The sequence below is a fragment of the Polyergus mexicanus genome, unplaced genomic scaffold (genome assembly GCF_030449975.1).
Source record: "Polyergus mexicanus isolate NDT 795.1 unplaced genomic scaffold, iyPolMexi1.0 SCAF_10, whole genome shotgun sequence".
Taxonomy (NCBI): Eukaryota; Metazoa; Arthropoda; class Insecta; order Hymenoptera; family Formicidae; genus Polyergus; species Polyergus mexicanus.
In genome coordinates, this window is record NW_027223330.1 from 454,714 (window position 1) to 478,833 (window position 24,120).

General features: G+C 34.0%; 3 protein-coding genes across 9 annotated transcripts in view; 2 read left to right on the forward strand and 1 right to left on the reverse strand.

The window, feature by feature from the left end:
- Positions 1 to 61: 61 nt before the first annotated feature.
- On the reverse strand, positions 62 to 2,122 carry LOC138937340 (protein D2). Of its 4 annotated transcripts, none has more exons than XM_070303525.1 (3): positions 1,989 to 2,122; positions 1,145 to 1,387; positions 62 to 666 (listed from the first exon to the last, which is right to left on the reverse strand). In XM_070303525.1, exons 2-3 carry the CDS (start codon positions 1,338 to 1,340, stop codon positions 314 to 316), a joined length of 549 nt encoding a protein of 182 aa, XP_070159626.1. In that variant the 5' UTR covers positions 1,341 to 1,387; positions 1,989 to 2,122; the 3' UTR covers positions 62 to 313. The 4 variants fall into 4 exon arrangements, with proteins under 4 accessions (XP_070159626.1, XP_070159625.1, XP_070159624.1 ...); XM_070303524.1 differs by lacking the exon at positions 1,989 to 2,122 and adding an exon at positions 1,897 to 1,978; XM_070303523.1 differs by lacking the exon at positions 1,989 to 2,122 and adding an exon at positions 1,858 to 1,941.
- A 1,640-nt stretch (positions 2,123 to 3,762) lies between these two features.
- Positions 3,763 to 16,867, forward strand: Loco (locomotion defects). 3 transcript variants are annotated; one of them, XM_070302376.1, is made up of 15 exons: positions 3,763 to 4,874; positions 5,002 to 5,613; positions 5,889 to 6,012; positions 6,341 to 6,747; positions 10,710 to 10,820; positions 10,942 to 11,166; positions 11,509 to 11,729; positions 11,824 to 12,016; positions 12,850 to 13,059; positions 13,442 to 13,715; positions 14,041 to 14,189; positions 14,290 to 14,373; positions 14,459 to 14,606; positions 14,841 to 14,932; positions 15,129 to 15,210. In XM_070302376.1, exons 1-15 carry the CDS (start codon positions 4,233 to 4,235, stop codon positions 15,132 to 15,134), a joined length of 3,498 nt encoding a protein of 1,165 aa, XP_070158477.1. In that variant the 5' UTR covers positions 3,763 to 4,232; the 3' UTR covers positions 15,135 to 15,210. The 3 variants fall into 3 exon arrangements, with proteins under 3 accessions (XP_070158477.1, XP_070158476.1, XP_070158475.1); XM_070302374.1 differs by having other exon boundaries at positions 3,768 to 4,874; positions 15,148 to 16,867; XM_070302375.1 differs by lacking the exon at positions 12,850 to 13,059 and having other exon boundaries at positions 3,767 to 4,874; positions 15,148 to 16,867.
- Positions 16,868 to 16,897: 30 nt separating this feature from the next.
- The window catches only part of LOC138936761 (M-phase inducer phosphatase), a 53,745-nt gene continuing 46,522 nt past the window's right edge, over positions 16,898 to 24,120 (forward strand). The window contains exons 1-2 of one of the 2 annotated variants that reach the window (XM_070302379.1): positions 16,898 to 16,977; positions 21,089 to 21,439. In XM_070302379.1, the coding sequence (XP_070158480.1) occupies positions 21,295 to 21,439 (145 nt within the window). In that variant the 5' untranslated portion in view covers positions 16,898 to 16,977; positions 21,089 to 21,294. Of the gene's footprint in view, positions 16,978 to 17,759; positions 18,070 to 21,088; positions 21,440 to 24,120 lie in introns of those variants that run through there. The other variant, XM_070302377.1, reaches the window with a different exon arrangement.

Below are 24,120 nucleotides of genomic sequence, written 5' to 3' on the forward strand. Positions count from 1 at the left end.
AGATAATTTTTGAGTAATATAAAATATTACTTGTAAAAGAAAATATTACGAGTGTTGATAATTTCTTATTTCACATAGCAATAAAAACAAGTTTATTACCAGTTTTGAAAAATTTGTACAAAAGCTGTTTGCAGATTTTACTTAAAGTATATTTATAAATAAAAATATCTGCATGTTATTTTCTTAATTTAAAAAAAAATCAATGCTGAAAAAAATGTTTAATATGCATTTATTCAACAAATAGTTTGATGTGCAGCATTATGTATGTATACATATGTTCCATTGTGAATATAATTGTACAAACTGTATAAATTTAACCTTCGAGTTGCTTATAAAGAATTGGTACATAATCGTCGAACTCTGCCTGATACATATTACCAGCAATCGGATCACCAAGTTTATATTTAGCGGCAAAGTTTTTAATAGAGAACTTGCCACGGTTGTCACCGCTTCGATTGGTTAAGCGCTTCTCGTCAAAGGTGAGCTTGCCAGGTTGTTTGTACAACAGGAATACATATCGATGAAGGCCTGTACCTTCCGGAGGTCCGGAACCGATGTACTGGGACAGAATAACTCCTTTGGAAACATCCGATCCAGGGATATTGCCTACCAACCAGTGATGCCATTCACGAAATTTGGGATTTTGTCTGCTTGGAGCATCAGGATCTATTTAAATGTTAAAATAGAACATGAACCATAAATATTTATATATGTATAACAATTAATCAAATTGGATTATTAAAAAATTCAGAGCAACTGTGAAATAAGCCTATAATTTATATTAGTTTAGATATTAGCGCGATTGCATATTCAATTCTAGAAAAATATATTAAAAGTCAAATTTTTGTCAGAGTAATTTTCTCTTTTTTTCGTAATTTTCTCTTCAGAACAATAAAAATAATTATAAACATTTTATTATTTACAATTATTATAATTTATAGAAAAAAAATCAGAATCAAAATATTTACAGATTTTTAAATCTATTATAAATACAAAAACAAGATAGGGCATAAATAATTTGAATGTATAGCTTGTGCTGTGATTCTCGAATACAATTGTAGCATTGAAATAAATCTTCTAGATTGCACACATTCTTGCTCTGAAATATTCGATTATAAATTTATACGATGACATTTTTATTCACCAGTCATGCACAAAGTATAAAATGAATTTGCATCTCCGTTCCATTTAACAGTAGGCTGATCCTTGACCTGAGTCGGAGCGAGCACCTTGCCAATTTCAACAGTGAGATTATTGGGATAGGTGACATTCAGCACATCCGCAGGCACCTTATCCACCACATCCGGTATAACTCCGTGTGTCTGTAAAGCCTGAGCCATGGATGACAGTAAGCGTGTTCCTGTTTGCGATATCGCTGCTGAAACTCCTACGAACAAGAATATAGAATCCATTACTACGCCAGCCTTGAAAGAGATAAGAAGACAGCGAGGGATCAACGATACAATATTTGGTGATACAATGCACCGTACATAATATTTGGCATTTTTTTCGAAACGATCATTATAATATATCATGCATAACGGTTCATTGTGCCATCAAGTACTAAAAAACGAAATGAGATCGATTCGCCGGGTAAAAATAAAACAATGAATGAAATCGAAAGAGCACTCCCGTGTCATTTAATACCCAGACGACAGTAGATCGCAACGAACAACGCTATTCTATGACGCAGCAACATTTCGCCGAGAAACGAGCGGCTCGACCAGGCGATTCACGAGCGAATGACAGGATCTTTCGTCACCTGGATCAACCTGACCGTAAAATCACGTTGGTGCACGTGATGTATGCGTGTATATAATTGCGAGAAAATATAGTTTCCGAGAAATTTGCTATTACTTGCGGCGAGAAGGGACATGACAGAGTACGTGCACTTGCCGGGTATACGTGAGAATGTACAGAGGACAGATATAAGAGAACGGGGATAGATACCGGACTGGAACGCGCTGTATACGCTGTATCTCGCTTACCCCACTCATCGTCCGCACACGGCCGATAATGACAATTATCAACTTATTCGTTGTACAACTATGTAGATCACACCGGTAACTTTCCGATCGTGTTTACGTGACTTTTGTATTAACGATGAACGATGTATACATATACAAGTCGAATAATGGCTCTTCCTTACGCACGCAATGCACGATAAATAGGAGGTAAAAACAGAGCAATGGAATCGTTGAGTCGATATATAAATTATGCTGTTCAATGCGAGCGTCGTAAACAGCGGAATATCAATCGAAATAATAAAAGAAATCCTTTCCGGTTATCATCGAATGCGTGCCCAGACAGCACAAAACATCCTCAGGATCATTCTGAATATGTCCAGGACGGTTCGGGACATTTGTAGGACGTTTTAAGATATTATTATAAATATATTTATAAAAATTTAATATGCATACATAATTATTTTTAGTTGTGTCGGCTATTTAATATAATTTAGAAATCTTAAGTATTATAATAAGTATTTAATGTCCTATAAATGTCCACTGGAAAATAACCCCTGGATGTCTGTAGGATATATCTGCCCTGTCTATTATATTGGATGTCTTTTGGATTTCCAGAGGATATATATATACATGTGCAATTAATCGTTAACATTAATTTCGTTTAATATTAATAATTGAATTTGATGCGCACATTTTCATATATCGAAAATTATTATTTATTTAATATTTCATGAGAAATGTTACTGTTCGCAACATTACAAAAACTTTACAAACAATAATATTCAACCGCTAGTTCGTTTGTTTACCGCTATGCGACACGCGAACTCGTATTTGAGATTTGGTCATGAGAATTATATAAAGCTTGCAAAGAGCAACTGACAGGAAATTACAAATGCAATTATTTTCTATCGGTTCAATTTCTGATGCAATCCCAACATAGGGAATTCAGATATTGGATTGTTTAGAAAATATTACACGACTCAAATCCGGGAGCCAAACCTAAAATATTCATGTACAGCACGAAAGCCTCAAATATTAAAGAACGGTGAACTATTTTTAATATTAGATTTTTAATATTGGCAGTAAATAACAAAACATAATTTTAATTCATATTTAAATTTTAAAATTTGCTCCTTGAAACATACGAAAAATATCCCTAACATATCCTATAAAAATCCCTAGGATGTTCCACAGAATCTCCCTGGATTCTCCAGAGGTTAATATATACGGCTATCATTTACTCTTCCTCGGGATATCCAGAGGAGATCTGAGAATTACAATGGGATATCCCGAGGATATCCTACATGTATATTCTGGATGCCCTTTGGACGTCCTAAGGACATCCTTGTGCTGTCTGGGTGAGTTTTTCGTCCGCGAATGAGGGCGCGATCCACACAAATCTGTACAAACTTAAATATATTAGCTTTCTAATAATTAATTATGAAAGGATCTTATCTAAGATATTAATAATTTATACACGTTTATAGCAATTATATATTATATTTTTCAGAAGCCTTTTGTGCAATTTTTAATTTTAGAATAATTATAAACATATCTTTAAAACTGCAGAATTAATGAGCAGTTCAACAATAATGTTCAATAAACCATAAATTAATTTGAAATTTATTAATTACTCCATTAAAAAGTATGAATATAATAATAATAATAATAATAATAGATTGTCACATTTTTCAGAAATCCTAAAATTGCCAAGCGTGGTTGCCGGTAATGTCCAGAACTTGCTTACCGACTCAGTCGATCATTACCGATCGGGGGAATTACCGATGACAGCGCGCTCTACGATATGATTACTCCAACAGCCTTGAGCTCGGCATACCTGCCTACCACACGGAAGGTCGATCACCTTCTTCTCTAGCCTCGTCGATCGGAGGAATTCCAAAACATTTGATCTCAGAGTTTAGCTAATTACAAAGCTCGGTGAACGAGCGAAGCGGTGTTTATAGTTTTTGGAGATTCCGATTTATCAAGGACGCTTCCGTCGAGCTTCACGTATGTCAGATCCAACATAATCTACGAATGATCGGGAAATCGTGGGCGTATATCTGTTTGGGGATAATTCCGTGTGACAGTCGTCCGGCGGTGGCGAGATTGGCGTCATCGCGGAGGATGCACGTTGTAAGCTTTTAGGGAGACGAATTATGGAGTCGTGGAATCGCCGCGCGCTCTTCGGCAAAGGTGGTGAACGGGCGCGTATCCTCGGGGATCCCTCGTCCCTCTTGACGTGACACCTGGCGGCGTCCAAACATGCACCAAAACAGACGTAAGAAGAAGCGAGTGAACTACGGTGTCAGAGCGGTCGAGGTGATCCGCGGCGCGAAGGGCTTCGGCTTCACGATCTCGGGTCAGCAGCCATGTATCCTGAGCTGCATCGTGCAGGGCAGCCCAGCGGAGGGAGCTGGTCTACGGGCTGGCGATTACCTGGTTGCCGTGAACGGCCACAACGTCAGCAAGGTACCGCACGACGACGTGGTACAGCTGATTGGGAATTCCAAGGGATTGCTGCGACTGCAGATTGCCGAGAACTATTACTCCGACTCGGATGAGGAAGGTTTAGCAACCGTAAGATCCAAACCCAAGTACGCGCACAAGCCGCGGGTTGCTAATGCAAGTGCCTTACAGCTGCAATGTAGAGCAGCGAAAGTAGTTAGAGACCTGCAGAGCGGGGCTATGTTTCACACGTCGCTCGGCAATGTGGTATCTGATAATAAAGATCAATACAATTATTCCGTCCCGCATTATCGTTGGAACATGACGAGTCCGCTTCCGCCACCACCGCCTCCGGTGTCTCATAAACGTGACACTGAAAAAATAGTGCATAGAACGGTTGTCGGTTATCTTGGCACTATCGATATACCAAATCAGTTGCACCCATCTTGTATGATGCAGGTACGTTCTCTTTAAATATACTCTGGTCCTCGTTTCTCAATTTATCAATTTATACGCTTGATTAATTACAAGTTTGATCAAACAGCTTAAATACTAAACTAAAATACAATGCGTTTCGTTATCGTAGGTTTTGAGAAAATGCATCAAAAGGTTGAAAGCGGAAAAGCGAAATCCAACTACTGTTCTTCTCACTATTTACGTTGCCAATATTAAACTCACCAATTCGGAGAATCGTGTCATCGCCGAATATCCCTCGTATCGAATAATATTTTGTAATTCGTTTTCCGAGCAAGATAAACAGTATTTTGGAATATTAACAAAATCCATGAAGAACACGGATGACATTGTCTCGAATTCGTGTCACGTCTTTACTATTTATTATAAATTGATCGATCATGAAGTGCATTCCAGTGCGTGTAACGTGTTTGGATTTACGTGTACAAAATCATCGGAGCTAAATGTTTGTCAAGAATTTCCTGACAGTTGTAAGAGTCTTATCGGTGCCATACAGACATTGTATATATCTGATTGCACAAATGGAGAGAACCCGTACAATGAAGCGCGCATACGACTGGACGCTGCTTCTCCTCAACCGAGCAACGTTAGTACGTCAACTGCTCATTCGAGCAATAGTGATTCTGGAATTGGCTTTAAAGATGATTATGGCAGCTGTTCGGGTCAAAACACGGCAAATGATTGCGAACGAAGAAGGCAACATCCTTCCAATGTGCGATATAAGGTATACTTTCTATTAATTACATTCTTATTTTATAAATGCTATTTTTCATACATAAACGCAGCGTATACATCCCATAGAAATTCAAGAATCCTTTCAATAACTTATAAAAATTTTATTTATTATGTTTTTTTCTTAATTTATTTAATATCCATGTTTGTAATAAACAATATTTCACAGACACAAGATGTTAAACGTGATTTATCACTCTTGCTCACTCTATTCCACATGATATTCCACGATGTATATTCTAGCTCATAGATAACTCTCATTTCCAGAATATAAGCGCGCAATCGTCCAGAGAATCTGCTAGTGAGGCTGCTGCTGAGCACCGTTTGACAGTTCGCGCAATCTCAGAAACCAGATGGAGTAAGGAACCAAAATTCATCGATTTTTCTAAAGGTAACTCTATATGGTATTTTCAAACTATCGCAATATACATTTTTTTCCTATTTTTGAGTCATCCTTCCGCATTTTTTTTTCTTTTGGGCTTTTCCTGCTCAGATAATGCATTTCCAAGCTTCTTTTAACATTTAAATTTATATATATATATACATATATATATATTTATTTATTTATTTATTTATGAGAATGACGAAATCGAATCTGGATCTTTCATAGAGCAATTGTTTTACACTCAACTACCTAGATCTTATTTTTTGGCGGTTAAATAAAAATTGCGAATTGCAGTAGAAGTAGTGGGAAAACTTACGAAATGTGCTTTTCACAGGGATGCGACATGTGGCAGGGAGTGGGGAGGGCATCACCTGCGCCGGAACATCTGCCCCTGTCGTGGCGGCCCGTGGCGCATTGGCCAGTACGTCCGTTGGATCTCTCGCGTCGGTTTGTACCACGGCGTTGCTCGACGGCATCGAGGACGCCGCGGAATCGTCTAAAGCGGCATCGACAGCGAAACTCAAGCGTCTTATGGACACTACGAATAAACTCAGCCCGAAGGTATACTGCGGCCAGGTTACAAAATCGCTAGTGCATAGCTTGGAGGATATCAATTCTAGCATGGAATACGCGCGACCACCCTTTTGTCATTCGTATTCCAGCAAGTCTGACAAACCTCGTCCGTGGGGAAGCCTACAAGAGATACGAAATTTCGGAAACAGCGTTTCGGGCAATTGCATAGTGAGTTTGTTGTTCTTTTAATTTACTTTTTTATATTTTAAGAGGAATTGCTCATTTTTCTTCTTTGTCAATTTATGTAAATTCAATATGCGGTAATATATTAATTTCGATAGATTTATAAAATTATTCAGGCTTTTTATGACCACGAGTTAATTAATTCGAATCGTTGAAAATATTTTTATAGATGGGTATTATAATACAGATGTCGCAGGGTTTTTTAATTTAGATTTTTTTATTTACGCGATTAAATACCTGGGCATTTTTGAGAAATGCATTTATCACATTTTATTTTTAAATCTTACGATTCATTCGAAAATTTATTTTAATATAAAATTATTTAATCATTTATGCTACATTTTCGCCAGGAATAACAAGTATTGATTTTATATTTGTATTGCCAAATATTATTGCTTTTAGAAAAAAAAAATTATTCTTTATAGATAATATATATCTTTATAGATCTCTATAATCATTTTAGTATTATTGTTATGCATTTTATCTAAAACTATCGAAGCGATATTGTACTTTTTCACATTGATTAGCAAAACGCACACACGATATGGTCATTTGTATATTTTTTCTGTCTATGGTTTTTATAATTTCTAATTATTACACACGCTGCCAAAATCTGTGCATCAGCAAACGGTTGATGTCTCGGATGTCGGATTTGTCGTCGCTTCCGAACGATTTCCGGTTCCTCTCGTGTACTCGTTATTCAAGCTGCGTCATCGCGTTTCCTGCTTCTGATTTGCGCTCGCAGCCTGATACACACAGGCAAGGGGTTGAGCGTTAACGAAACAATGAGAAAACTAGGTCTGCGCGAACCAGATTCCCGCGTTTTAATTACGACACACACGCGCTCGCAGACGCTTACTTTATTTGGTATCTATTGCTTTTCTAGGAGATTGTACATGGGGATTACAACAAACTCGCGGTATGCAATTGATTCTGTCATCGAATCACCGAATTTGTGCATTACAAGTTCGTCAAGAATTGTACAGAAGAATATCTCGATCATCAACACGATCGACATTTTCTCTCTTCCGCGAGTTCTCCGACAAATTTCAAGCAACGAGCCGCAAAACATTATCATTCCTAGATTCGTATAATGACACGATTTAATGTAATTGGATTGAATCAGAGTGAAGCTTTTGCTTAAATCTTTCGCTGGCACAGAATTGAAAATTAGTTTCTAACAACTATGCTGCAACGAGCGCCCAAAGTAACAATAAAAAGAATTCTGCCGAGGTTGATGCACCACGTATACATTTACGTTCATGAATAGATCTTACGATGATAGATACAGGGTCGGTTGCATAAAGGATATTCACACCTTACGCTTAGAATTTGCCATCTTTTCTCTCGTATCCTATATCCGTAATAAACAATTCTTAAGCGTGCTGTATCAACACAATAGAAAAATGATTGAAATTATTCCTGATTATATTATTGAATTATAATTTTTACGTAATCAAGAATCCCATGAATAAAACTTATATAAAATTAATCAACTTGGTTGATTTCATTATTGCCGGAGAATCTACAATCTATCGTCTCCTTTATCCGAGATGAAAGTTTTAAGATTATTTAACTTTAACAAAATTGCATTATTTTTAATCATATACTAGACGCGTAGGGCAAAGTTACATTTTTTAATATATCATTAAGATACCTTCCTTTATTATATATCAATCCTCAAGATTTAATTCTTCCACATATGATCCTTAGGTATACAGCTCGCTTAAAATCATCCAATGCTCTTCTACATTAACGAATCCTTGTATGCGGCCCTGCGTAGATGTTTAAAAGGAGGTTGAGAGAAGAACTCGGGGGAGACAGAGAGGGAAAGGCCATAACGCAAACCCGTGATAGTAGTGGTAGCGGTGAGAGCGGAAGAGACGAGGGACGAGTGGGGTTCTCGGGACGATGAGAATGAATCAGTCGTGAGCAACGAGAGATGAGGGGGAAGGAAAGTCGAGCCTTGTTCGAGCATCCATAAAGTGGCCTAGCCTCGATAGTAACCGTGTAGCGTGCGGTGCGTATGGTTGCACCATGTTCCCGATGATCACTTCGTTTGGGACCCGTTGTCGTCGTCATCGTCGTCGTCGTCGTCGTCAGCTGTAGTGTAACGCATGTCACGTCACATCACGTCGTCTGTCACGTCGCATTGGGCGGAGCCCTCGTTATTACACGAACGAATTGCCCGTTTTAGTTCTCGTCTTGCTCTTTATCTATTCGCCAAAGTACTTTATTAAAGTTAATAAATGACATTGCCGTTGTTGTACGCTTCTGTGAAAACGCGTGGTCTGTGAGCGTGACATGGAAGCGCTGGCGAAATCGGTACGTAAAAGAAAAGAAAAGAAAAGAAAAGAAAAAAAAAACATTTATTCGTTCATATCACCGCTGCCTTTTAATATCGCTGATGCCGCTGATACCGTCAGTGACTCATTGTTTGACGAGTTTTGTCTAATTTGGGACAGATTCGTGCTTAGAAAAAGTGTCATCATTTTCATAATGTTTTGTAATATTAAATATTTTAAATTGATAATGCGGTAACCCTAGAAGAAAGGGGTTTCATCGTGCACAAATAAAAATCGCGTTTAAGATAAATGCATCTGAAAAGCAGTTTGTTTTATAAAATACTCGAAGCAATTTTTTTTCACACGCAATTATATTAATAAAATGAGTAAGCTCCATCGTGTACTATAATAGGATGTTCTTCTAGGACTCCTCTCGCATTAAATTTGAGAGACATCCTGTATATCAGGTGATTAAGTAATAAAGTGAGCAGAGGAGAGGTCGATGTATAAATCAACATCGTAGCTATTATATTTCGATGAACGAGTTATTTTTATAGCTATCGAAATGACGGGATAAAACTCTGTAGAATAAAATCATCGATTGTGAAGAGTACGATGATTGCATTCTTCTAATTAAGATCCGATTAAGAGCTGATTCGCCGATCATCCACCGACGTTCTTTTTTCCAACGATGAATGAATGCGCTGACGCGGAGACGTTTCCTTAATTATTGGCAATTACGAGCTTTCGACTCGTGAGTTCATAACACGACGGACTCATGCTCGTCTTCGTTTAAGTCGCATTCTCGACACATCTTCATTTTTCCCTTCTCGAATTGACGGAAATATACTGCTCCCTCACACATAATCATTACTGTCTGTTCTAAAAATCAATATCTCTATGTCAGTTATGCGATAATATCAATTTAAAGAAAAATCGTACGTGGGAAGCGGAAAAATGCACATTAGTCCTGGATACGGGAAGATACGGGGATGGGAAAACGGGGAACATGAGCGAAGTGAACGATGCGAGAAAGCGTTTTCTCATAGCGCGCACCTGTGTTACTTGTATGCGCGGCAGGTGCTAAATTGTTGTGTTTGCCAACTCTGGATGCGCGTGAGGAGTAAAAATATTGAGATTGTCTCTTTAGATTTCATTCAAATCTAGAGCAAGAAAATTATTATCGACGAACGGAACTGGATATAACAGAGATTGTGCATAAATAATTTGCAAAGAGCATATATAATAATAATAATAATAATAATAATAATAATAATATGAATGATTACGATGATAAGAGATGCGAAAGTTTTTCGATACATTATTTATTTTATAGCGATTTATACATTTATCCTGTATTATCTTAAAGAAACTTTTCTATAATTTGATATTTCATGGAAAATTAATTTTATAGAAATGAAAATTTTGTTGATACTAACACAAGCTAAAAAGATATTAGGAGAACTATTTAACTTATTGAGTTTTTAATATTGTCTTTTATTAATTAAATTACAGTTTAAATTTTTACTAATAAGATTAAATCTGAAAATAAAATTGTATCTATTATAATGATATATTTATAGAAACAGTTTTTTTTTTATATGATTTTTAAATTTATTTTTCAATTTCATTTCATTAATCGAATGTATCATTTTGTTGCAGTACGATAGTACAGAATCCTGTGACAAGAACAATGATTGCAAAGGAGTACACGTATGGGCAAATGGATTTGAAAAGCTGCTGGAAGATCCAAAAGGCTTGCAAACATTTGCTGTAAGTTCACAGTCCCCTCCATTGAATATTTTATGTGTCTTATATATATATATATGTGTGTGTGTGTGTTTGTGTGTGTGTGTATTTGAATATTATATCAAGTGCAATTGTTCTTATTCAGGAGTTTCTCAAGAAGGAGTTTAGTCATGAAAATATATATTTTTGGGCTGCTTGTGAGAGATACAAAGATACTAAAGACGCTGGTATGCGCCGTCGATTAGCATGTCAGATATATCAGCGTCATTTATCGAATACAGCTGCCGAGCCAGTAAATGTCGATAGTCATGCATCAGGACAAATTACCCAAGAATTGCTCGACGAAGCACCCGCGGATTTATTTCTGCAGGTATATGTTCCGAATACTCATTTAAAATTATTTTTTTTATTTTTTATAAAAAGAAGACAGCAAACACGTAAAAAATAATCACTCATGTTTTTGTTAAAAACGAATTAAATATTATAAGTTTCTCTCTTTTTTTTCTCCAATGATTATATGTATGTATTATTAGCTTTGGGGTATTTAATTCTAACAAAAGCATCAATCACCAAGTTATAGTTGTTATATACGCAAAGGCTTTTATATTTATATCTTAATCTTTATGCAATAATGTGCGAATATATTTGTGGATATATATTTTATTGTTTTTTAATTAATAACTGTATCTTAATCAATGTATTGTTGTCTTAGGCTCAGAAACAAGTATTCAACCTAATGAAGTTTGACAGTTACCCAAGATTCTTGCGATCGAAACTTTATCGCGCCTGCTTGGAAGCAGGGAGTGCTATAGTTGATACAGAAGACTGTGATTTACATCTTACAAATTCACCCAGTGTAAAATTAAAAAAGAGTCATTCCGATGCAGAAGATCGTTGCCGGAAATCGATTCTTCCTTGGAATAGGAAAAATAGGTGAATTATTTGCAATAGAATGTCCCTGTTGAAAAAAAAACGCATGTTTTACCTGTGGAACACATCTAATTTATTTTATCATGCATATTTTTAGATCTAAATCGAAGGATCGTGGTGAATCAGAGTACAACAAAGTCCCTAGTCGAAGTGAGACTATATATAAAAGTTTTACAACCATCAAGAGAGACACGGAAGGTAACAATAATGAAGAGAGTGTGTCGATCTCCAGTAGTCGGTCATCCTTAGCGTCATGGGATTTGGCATTACGGCAATCGTTTAACAAACATGTAAGTATTCCATTGTAACCAACGTAGCATCCCAATAATCGTTTTTAATGAATACGAAATGATTATTTGCGTACGTTGATGATGAGATTGTTAACTTTTTGTAACTATTGAATATAAAAATTTGAATTGTGGATGAAATGTAGATGCTAATACTATAATTTGAAGAAAATTTAAGTGTACTTAAGCATAAATGTTTTAGTAAATTTTTTTAGTTATATTATATATTAAAACGAGTGTGTTGTGCGTAAGTTTATTTTTGGTAGAGAATGTATTTGATAACTTATGTATATTTTGAGAAAATGATTATTATTATTATTGTTATATAAAAATGAGGTGAAAGAGAGTAGTGTGTTGCATATTAATTTTTCCACCAACTAGATATATTTAACTGTCAGAATATATATTTACACTGCTCTAATTTTGGTTGTTGTGTATTTTCTTCTAGAATATTCCAGATGTACTATGTAGACATTTAATAACAAGTTTGTAAGAAGGATTAGAAGTAAAAAAAGATCTAATCTCGAACTGTGAAAGTTATGATAAACAACTCTTAAAATTTCACAGCATATATAGTGTTTCAGACAATGCCTCATATTTTTCTAAATTTTGATTTACACAAACTTAGATTGCTTATTATTCAAAATAAATTTTACTTTAGATATTTTGGATTTTTATTTTTTAACGCGGCAAAATAAATCTGGCGTTGAAAGATTGCGTGATGTAGATTACGTATTGCGAGACAATATTGAGCTTGTTTCTCGTGTCAAAATCGCGCAGATTTTGAGGTGCACGTAAATGCACATGCGTAAGCGAATATGTGTGTTCACTTGTAGTCTCTATCCTCTTGCGATGGTCAAACAAACGAAAAGAGAGAGGCTCGCAGCAAATGTACGGGATTGTGTCGAGTAATATTGCCCGATGGTTCCACTACAGTAGTGACAACTAGCCAAACCGAGAGCATTAAAGACGTGGTAACACGTCTCCTTGATAAGCGAGCCTTACGATATACTAATTATGATGTTCTGATATTAGCAACAGATGAGGTTTGTGCTGCCTTCTACTTAATTGGAAGCTTTAATAGATGCAACTTACCTAATGCATACATTTTTTTTTGTGTTTTTGCAATGTTTATAATGCATATATGTATTTTATGTGTTTGTGATTTTTTACATTAGCTTGCACAAATTAAGTGTTGAATGCGTAATGCATGAATCTTTGTTATTTCGTTTATATTGTATAATTTGGTAGGGGAGAAGACAAAAATATTGCGTTTTGTAATCACGTTTGCGTGCACATTTAAATCAGGGATATAATACTTAATATTGCACATACATCAGAATTCACATTTTTAATTACCATTTTTAATCGTTATTGATGAATTATTTGCAATGATTATATAATTCATTATATTTTTATTGTTTGCAGATGATAGACACGAAATGTTTTTCGTCAGTATTAGCAGGCCAAGAAGTAGAGGTTGTTCTTACGAAAGTTCTAAAGGTAGAATTGCCCTCGCGACGAATAATAAGCGTTATCGCTCACAAGGGAAAAACTCTGAAAGAAGTATTGAGGCCTCTTCTAAATAAATATGGTTTCAATCTAGACTTAATTAGTATTTGGAATGAAGGTCACTGTGTCCCTATGGATATTATGGCCATTAATGCCCCTACGCGCCTTATTGTAGTGGCAAATGAAGAAGGTTAGCATATTCAATAAAGGCATTTAATTATTATTATATATATGAATAAATATTAATATTTATTATTATATTTCTGTAGATAATATTTATATATATTTACATATGATTAATTTTCTGAAACAATTTTTCTGAGAAGTATTACATATATTATTAAAAAAAAATTATACATTTATTGAATACGTCAATTAGTTATCAGAAATAACAGAAAAAAATGGTTGAAATTATATATACTTGAAATAATAATTTGTTGCAGTTTATTTTTTAATGAATAAAATAATAAAATGATAATTTAAGTACTAATTTAAATATTGTTATTCTTTCTCAGATTTTCAACGAGAGTTACATACTGCCAAATATTTGGACGAAGTACCACATGTACAACCAACTTTGGATGAGATTACTAATAAAGTATTTGAAGAGTTATTAGTTGGGAAAAGTAGAAATAAATATCAATATAGCGAAGGGTCATGTAAGGTGGGTAAAACAGTATCTGAAGCAAAAGAATAAATTGCAACCTTCCGTTATGTAGCAGTTTATTCTCAACATCACTTATATTCTTTATATTTCATTATAGTCTGATGATCAACGCTCCGAAGGATCTTCTATATTGTCTAGTAAATTTTTTCTTCGAGATTCGACAATTCATGGAAAGAAGAAGGTAAATTTATATTCGATATTTCCAAATAAAAATTCAATGATTTATGGCATACAAGTAACTTACCTCTGTTTCTTTTATGATTAAGATAAAATCTAAATACTGCAATATAACTGAGAAAGGTAATACAAATGATTGTGTACATGAGGGAGCGCCCATTAAATCCCATCCTCCGCTTATCGCAAAGTGGCGTAATGGCGTAAAATTGCAACTTCCAGGCCGATTCGACGGAGACGGTGAGATAATAATATGTATAATCTCTTTTTTATATATCTCCTATATGGAAGAAAATTATTATGATTGCAATTTCAAAGATTTTCGAATAGATATATACGTAATTACATATAAAGAAATAAATTATTATAGTGTCAAAAACTATTTATATAAATTAAATATTAAATTGTCGAAAGATAAAATTTTTTATTAATTAAGATGACAGATTTCAATTGTAATTGTTTTTCTCGTTACAGATTTATACGAAGGATTAAAAAGAGCGCAACGGTCGAGATTAGAAGATCAGAGAGGGACGGAGATTAACTTTGAACTACCGGACTTTTTAAAGGTACAGTTATATATGCGTTTATATATATATATATATATATATATATATATATATATATATATATATATATATATATATATATGATATTTAGTTTATACTTTAACATATATTGGAATTTGATAGAGCAGTACAGAAGTTATGTGTGTACATAAGCTCTTAAAATCTCTATATCATATATGCGTTTCGACTCTTAAAGCTATGAAATTACTGATCAGAACAAGGAGAATGGAAAACCGTCGGATTCTAACAAGATGCGAAGAACCCGAGTGGTGTCGGCCAATTGCGAGAGCACTACAAAGTTTTACGATTCTAGTGAGGATAAGCAAAGTAGCTGTAGCGGATACGACTATCCCATGCACATGACTAATGGAGTTTTGAACGAACGATTCTCAGGCTTGGTTACGGAACCTTTGAGTAAGTGCCTTGACAACTCATTCACTTTAGATGGTGATAGAACATTGGTGGACGCAGATCAGACAATCATTGAGAATTGTACCAATTCCCAATCGAAGACTTCGTGCTCGGAAAGCTATGGTACCGATATGTCTCGCGCGAAATTATCTAAACCTCCACCGTTACCGCCGAAACCTAAAAATCTTGTTGTGAATGTGGTGAAAAGCGGATACATTATGTCTCCCAAAACTTTGCAAAGGCCCAATCATGTGATCGAATGAAGCAATCTGAATTCTGTAAAGAGAAGAACATTTTTTATTTAACGTAATGTTTAGTGTACATCGTTTTTTATGTGATGCCACGATTTCGAATACGACATGGTAAGATACCTGAATAATACCTTTATTATTATGTTTATGAATTATTAGAAAAGATAATTCCCTACATTAAAGTGTTTACTGATGTACGGACAAAAGATGTAGGGCTATTATTAAGTAATCGTATTTTCCTATTATGCATTTTCCTATCGTATATTACTACATCCCACAATTTAGATTCTATCGCGAAAACTTTCTGCCCTGTTTGTGCCTTGACCCTAGAACGCTACCGTACATAAATTTCATATGTATCATTTGTAATAACATACATCGATCTTTGAAGGATTTTTATTTTATTATTTTTTACATTGTGCATAAAATACTTATATATGTGTTCACTTCATATTAATATTGCATATAATATGTGATTTGTTTCATATTTCATATGAATTATGATTGTTATTTTTAATTGATAAAAAATGAATAAATGAATATGATTTTTTTTTGTTATACACAATATTTATGTATCGATAGTAGTGATATATATATATACTGTATTGAATGACGATATAGCGTTCTAGAGTTAAATTAGATAGTAAAACATGTATTTATAACATATATTTTATACATTCAAAGAATTTTTACCATCAAATTTTCTCTCTCGACCAGAAAAAAAATAAAACAAGGAAAGTCTACGTGATCATAATTTATGCGCTTATTAGATAAATACATAAAAACAAATACTAGTAAAAAGAAATACATTCCAGAGGTGCGTAGCAAAATAGAGAAAAGAAAACGATCTATTTCGCAGTATTTTGAATAACTTTATTAATTAAATATGTTTCTGAAAACATATATGTTCTGTAGGATACAGTGAAGCATTTTGAATAATATTGAGGTTTATTACATAGACTATGTGAGACTCTACATTGTACATTTGAGCATTGATGCACGCTTAGTAGAGCTTTAAACGTATAGCGATACAAAAATGTTTTAAAAGTTGAAAATTGATATTAACTTCTCGAAATAGTTTCACTGTACTCTACAGTAATTTTGATACAATTATAATACTTTACGCACACTTGTGGAAAAAAATGTCCATATATTGCTTTATAACAATGAAAATATTCATTGTAAAGAGAATTATGTAAAGCAATTTTATTATGTATCGTATTGGTGGAGCACCTATCGTGACACATACTAATATATTGTATTATTTGACTACCTGAGAAAATTAGATAAACTAATAAATTTTCTAAATTTTATAGAAAAGCCTCTCCTTTCATGTTTTAACTGCAAGATGTTGCGCCATCCTTAATCCATTTGCTGTTAAAGGTAAAGAAACAAGCAATCTTCCTTGTATTATCCTTAACATTTTCCACTGAGAATTGAGTATAATTGATTTTAATTTTTATACATAATTTGTTGAAAAATATAAAATTATATAAAAATAGAGCAAAAGCAATACCAATATAAATCATAAACATTTTTTTTTTTTTTGCTAGATTGCATCAGAATGAAAGTTTTTAATGTTTTGCATTTATGAATTAATTAAGCTATATATAAAATTTTTATAGAAACGAAAATATTAATTCTGGATTACTCCTACGGATGAAAAAGCATCCACATGGGTAAGTGCAAATAAACACCGTTATGTATAAACTACATACGTTGATTATGTCATATTTTAATTATAATAATTTTTTATATATGTTTTTTAAAATGTATAATATATAAAATATATTTAAAATATGTATATTTCATTTTTTTTATTCCACACTTTTATAATCGCGGATTTATTTAATAGTGTCATGTAATACATAATAAATATTTATTTTATACATACATACATATACATACGTATATATATATATATATATATATATATATATATATATATACGCGAAAGTGTGTTTAGTAAATAGAGGTATAATAAAAAAAAAAATATATATATATATATAATAGTTTTGGTACACACTGTGAAGTGTGGAAGAGGAGTAAAGCGTAAATATAACGAACAGTCGCATTTCCCCCACCACGCCGGCCTATTTCGCGCCTTTTCTTGCCGGTCCACCCGCGCGCGCATTTCGATTCGCGCTTCTTGTCGTTGGCGCGACAGTGGTGACTTATCATACTCGACTAACGAATTAGACGAACGGCCAGTTGTCTCGTATCACGAAGCATAAGTGTGCTCCGTACGTCCGGAGATGCGTAACGTACAAGATATACGTTGCTCATCGGAGTGTTGTGTTGGTTATTTCGCTCGCGCGGGAAATAATCATTGTTGCCGCGACACCGAAAGTCAGAGAACCACCAAATAAATTATTCCAATATTTATGAACCGGCGTGAAGTGGCGTGCAATAGCTCCAACGTCGCCTATCTCGAGCGTCTTTAAAAAAAAATCCTGTTGCATTTTACAAACACACGTAAGTTTTGCTACTCGATTAACGTTTCCCTCTGCATTTCCCGCGTTTTTGAGGGTTATAAGATGCATCGGAAAAAGAAAAAAATAGTGTTTTCGCGCTTTGAAGAAACGCCGGTTGACGTTCTCCCGACGAGAATTTATCGAGAGGTATATATAATAACGGCGTTATTTATCTCGAATTGTAGCGTTGAATCGCTCTCAATCATATAACAGTGAGTTATTCAGCCATAACAATCTGGTTATCAGTGTGGGTAGAGATATAAATAATATGCAATAATTCTTTGAGAGTGAATTCCGAGTAGATTTTATCACAATTTTATTTCGACAAGATATTTAATCTGTTGAAGGTGAAAATATTTTGCCACCTTATATACATATATCGTAGACAATTTTTTTATTAATAATTTTCAAAGCAAACGTTCTCGATTTTGCACGATTGAGAAATTTATTGACATATACACTGTGGAAGAAAATTATCGATATATATATATATATATATACAGGGTGTCCCATTTTAATCTCCTCAGACAAATATCTCGAGAAATATGGAAGATACGGAAAAATGTTTCAGACAAAAGTTGTTTGGTTTCGAGGGGGCCATAAGATGGTACCATTGGATTGACCTTGAAGAGTCATTTGAAGGTCATGTGAAGGTCAACTTTAAAATCTTAAATGTAAAACCCCCATTTTTTATTTAGTATTCTTGTAGCTTGCCCCGAGAGCTTTCCAAGACACTATAATAAACTATTTTTTTATTCAGTACTTTTTGAGTTATATTTTAATCTGACATCTTTTGAAATAAAAAATTAAATATCTCATAAAATAGTTAGTTTTTGATAATCTTACCGTAATACTTTTATGTACAGAATAATGATACAAATCAATTAGTATAAAAAAATAATAGTTTGTAAAAAAATTATTTATGATATATTTTTTTAAACAATTATTTGTTTTTTTTTTTGCACTAATTGATTTGTCTCATTATTCTGTACATAAAAGTATTACGGTAAGATTATCGAAAACTGAATATTTTATGAGATATTTAATTTTTTATATCAAAACATGTCAAATTAAAATATAAAATAACTCAAAAAGTACTGAATAAAAAAATAGTTTATTATAGTGTTTTGGAAAGCTCTCGATGTCAGCTACAAGAATACTAAATAAAAAATGGGGGTTTCCATTTAAGATTTTAAAGTTGACCTTCACATGACCTTCAAATGACTCTTCAAGGTCAAACCAATGGTACCATCTTATGGCCTCCTCGAAACCAAACAACTTTTGTCTGAAACATTTTTCCGTATCTTCTATATTTTTCGAGATATTTGCCTGAGGGGATTAAAATGGGACACCCTATATATATATTATATATATATATACTTATACATCATGTTTCACAATTAACGTGTGTGATTTTAATTTTAACTCCTCTTCGCATATTTATAATTCAAAAAAATATCTGTATGTTGCCATTTTCAGGATAAAAATCGATTCTTAATTTCTCGCTAAATATTATATCATTAAACCTGGGATTGCGAATTGTGACACACGCTGTATATCTTCGAGGTCGTAGAGATGAAGTCCTACGAGGGTCCGCTTCCGGGAAACGTTGCTCACACAGATCGGCTTCAACGGCTTCGACAAGACACGCGTGTATTTTTATCTTAGGACATCACATTAACAATTAACAACGGAAAGAATAAATGTACAACAAATTGCGATAAATTCTTTTAATTATTCTTATTGAATGTACAATTTTCAAGAGAAAAATAATTTATTATAATTATATTATAATAATATAATTATTATTATATATTAATAAAAATTATATGATATTATGATAATAATTATAAAATTATATCATTTTATTATAATTATATATATTATATTATAATAATTATTATTATTATATTTATTATAATTTTGAATGTAAAATTATTGTGTGCGCGTTTATTTAATTATATTATTTTAATTGTCTATTTAACGCTTGTGTGATGATTAGGATACGTGATTAGCATATTTTAACTAGTTCTAGTGGAAGCATGTATCGCAAGAATTCTTGTCATTTTCAGTGATCAGTTAAAATCAAAACAATGTTAGATATCATAGGAATATCGTGTAAACAAATTCGAAGGTCGCACGTAGCAAATATCTCACTATTCGATAAACGCGCACAAGCATTGTTGATATACAATAGATCAGGCATATATACACACGTTGTTCTTACATTTATAAAGTCATCATTCTCGAAAAAAATATGCAACCGATTAGAAATATTTAATCCGTATTTTATCATTTGCTCTTTTACGACAGTGTTACATTAATTATGATTTTCTCGATATAAAAATATTAAGTAAAAAGCGCAAAAAGATATCTCTGAGCTCAACGATGTGTTTGTAGTTGTAGTTGTATTTTTGTCTCGCGTGTCGATTTTCTCAAAAAGGCTTTTTCGCGGACACCTTGTATGCGCGACTAATGCGGAGACTAATGTGGTTGAGATCGTACAACAACGGCGGGTTCTCTTCTTGAAGAGACATCAATTATAGAAAGCTATTGGATGTATATTCTTGTTTGATCGTAATTTATTTCGCTCGTACGGGAAAAAAAAAAAAAAATAAAATTAACTGCCGTAGCTAAAAACTGCACGTGGTAACTAGATCTCAGTCATAATATTGTATATGGACAGCGAACATCTTAGCTGTGATACCTATTTATTAGGTGCAACAGCAAACAGCAGTTTTGCTGCAGTTTAGAGATTTACTTTGCAAACCACGATTAGTTACACGGTAACAAAAAAATTTTTTTTCCCGTGCGCAAAATTAAGATGTATACTAACGTAGAGGTGTATCTATACATTTAATAACTGTTGCGATAATACTGATAAATTGAATTTTAATGAAAATTTCATTTATTCTCAACACCTCGTTGAGTAATTAAATTTCTTTTGACGATCGATCTTAATGTATCGATAAATATTTGTTGGAATAATCAAATAACCGAGATGTTAATTATACATTTAGTGGCATTATCTCCTTCGGCCCGGATATCGACGACAGATCGCTACCTTGACTTTCCTGCGAGAAGTCAACAACGTCGTCTAGGACATCGATTCGAGACATCGCATTTCATTCGCCTCAATTCGGAGGAATCGCCTATACAAGAGAGCGACTCGCGCTGTCACATATCCACGCAAAGTAACATCATCATCATCATCATCATCATCGAGATGGAGAAAAGTTCCTCTCCCGAACGGCTCAACGAGCGATCAATCGGAATGGACGTATCGCCGATGTCGAACATCGTCAATGATCTGTCTAGATCGGTATTGGACTCTGGTGGTACAGAGAAGCGTTATCTTCAACGTTCGAGAGGTAAGTTACAATTACGAATGCATATTATTAAGTCGATGCGCGAGAAAGACTTGCGTGAGATAAATTCGACAAAATAAAATTGCAATTGTAAAATAACTATGCTACCTTTGGTTTCGATACAATTCTTCATCCGTTAAGATGATTCAAGACGATTTTATTTTTGTCAAAAATTTCGGATTAGTAGCTGTATTTAAAACGGAAACTGAGAGAAAGACTGCGCGCACGCGTGCACAGAACCTTCCGCATCAACTCGATAGACATATATTGTTGTTAATATAAAAATGATTGCTGTGCCAAGATATAAGTGTGAGCAAAAATATGCACGCACACAAACGCACACATACGCGTGTGACGATCGAAATGTATTATAATATGAAATATGTCAAAACAATTATATGATAAAAAAATAATTACATATAGACAAAATATCTCTAAATAATACATATTATGCGGGAGTCGATTAAATTCGAAATACAGGCTAATTAGCATTCGAACAATATTCGTAATTAATAATTAATAAAATACTAGTAATTTGCAATCTTAACTTTTTTTTTTTTTTTTAATGGGCGGAGGATGTCGAGTTAATTGGAGACAAAATAGGTATTGATAGAACAGGACGTGAGAGCCCGGTGCCGCGTTCAAGAAGGAATTGGGCGGGGTTACTGGCTAGGGATTTCCCCGTCCTTCAACGATCTGTGAACGTCTGCCGTCGGTCTGAACCCTGCGAACCGAGTTCGCAGCCTCAAATGTCAGTGTTTCTCATTCGTATCGATCTCACGATCTTTCGTGCGCTCATCTTTTTTTCTATTAATTTTGTCACACATATATCTATAACATCTATATTATTATTGTTATATTATCGCATAGAGAGATCATGTGACATTATTATAGATATTACTTATTTATGTAATCGAAGCACCTTATTAATTAGGTAAAAAAAAGGGGGGGTCGGGCATTTGATTGAATATTAGCAGTATCTTTTTCTTTTGTCTAATAATATTTAATTTTTTTTTTAATAATTACGATATATCGAATTAATAGACGCGCGTGACGTCGTCAATTGAGCACCCTTCTCGCGAGGCAAGTAGAGCTCGTGCCAGGGTTACGGGGGGACCAGGTGATCACCTGCTCCTTGTTGGGTGGCTGGTTAGAGTTGGCGCCCCCTTTTATTCATGCCCTCATGGGTAAAGTCCCATGGAGGTTCGCAATGCGAACGAACGGCTGCCTCTGTCGGGGCACGGCGTGAAGCGAGAAAGCCGGAACCCACGCCACGAGGATGCTTACGGTACTTTGGACGCGTTATATTGAGATATTGATAATCGTACCCTCTCTCTTCCCCTCCGATGAGCATTGATGCATGTGTTATTCAAATATAAACGGTATCTTTAAAGGGCTACTTTTTTTTAGAGGTATATTTAAGATTTCTCTCTCTCTCTCTCTCTCTCTCTCTCTCTTTTTATTCGATATATATATATATATTTTTATTTTATATAAAATCACAACAAAAAATATATTTGCCAATTGCGCGATCAAATAAATTCCAAGGGATTCTTTATTTCGAGAAATATTAACTTTTAATTACTAAAACGATCAATTATTGTGACCATTACTTTATTATATAATTATATCGATCCCTATAACTTCATGTATAAAAGGAAATAACAATCGATTATTCATGTGCTTTATTCATATGTATTTATAACATATCAATTCGTTTTTATATCATAATAAAATACCGATACATATGAATATTATATAAAAGTAATTACGTTTTGTACTCAATTGCCATCGATCTTTTTTAAATTTATTCTCGCGATGGTTACAATTAGCAAAAAAAAAAAAGAGAAAAAAAAAGAAAAAAATATTACTAATTGTTTTCACACATAATAACATGAATAAAGCACATTTATATCTGATCTGATATACATATTTGAGTACATATTTAAATGCATTCTGCATACACTGATACTGACCTACCCTCGTTAGACGTCAACACATTGAGAGACCGTTAAGGATGCTAAGGACAGCTGTCTCGCGCGAAGGACTAGGGTCCCTCTTTCCGTCTCCCTTTAATGCCGCGTTTGCCTCTAAAGGTGACTGACCGATCCTTGTGTCTTATTTGCTTAATTAATACAACGATCGCGCGTTTGGTATTCCGATGAAATGATAAACGGACACTTATAAGTTGCGCGACGAGAATTTAATCACTTAAATTTGCCTTTTTACTTTGTCAAATGTAAAAAGATATACGATAACGGCAGTGATTCATTATTTTTTCTATGTCTCTCTCTCTCTCTCTCCTTCTTCTTCTTCTTCTTCTTCTTCTTCTTCTTCTTCTTCTCCTCTTCCTCCTTCTTCTTCTTCTTCTTCTCCTTCTTCTTCTTCTCCTCCTCCTCCTTCTTCTCCTTTTTCTTCTTCTTCTTCTTCTTCTTCTTCTTCTTCTTCTTTTTTTGCGATAAAAAGTAATGGGATGGAAAGAGAAATTTAAATGTTTGGAAATTCTATTTTCAAGATACTGTTTTATTCAAATGGAAGTAATTCGAGAGTTTCAGTACATTTGTTATAATGTTTTTATTATTCGAACAACTTTTGTCCGAAACATTTCTTTCTATCTTGCTTCATTTTTTTTTTTAGATATTTAGGTGTCTCAATATAAATGTCCCCACCCTGTATATAATCTT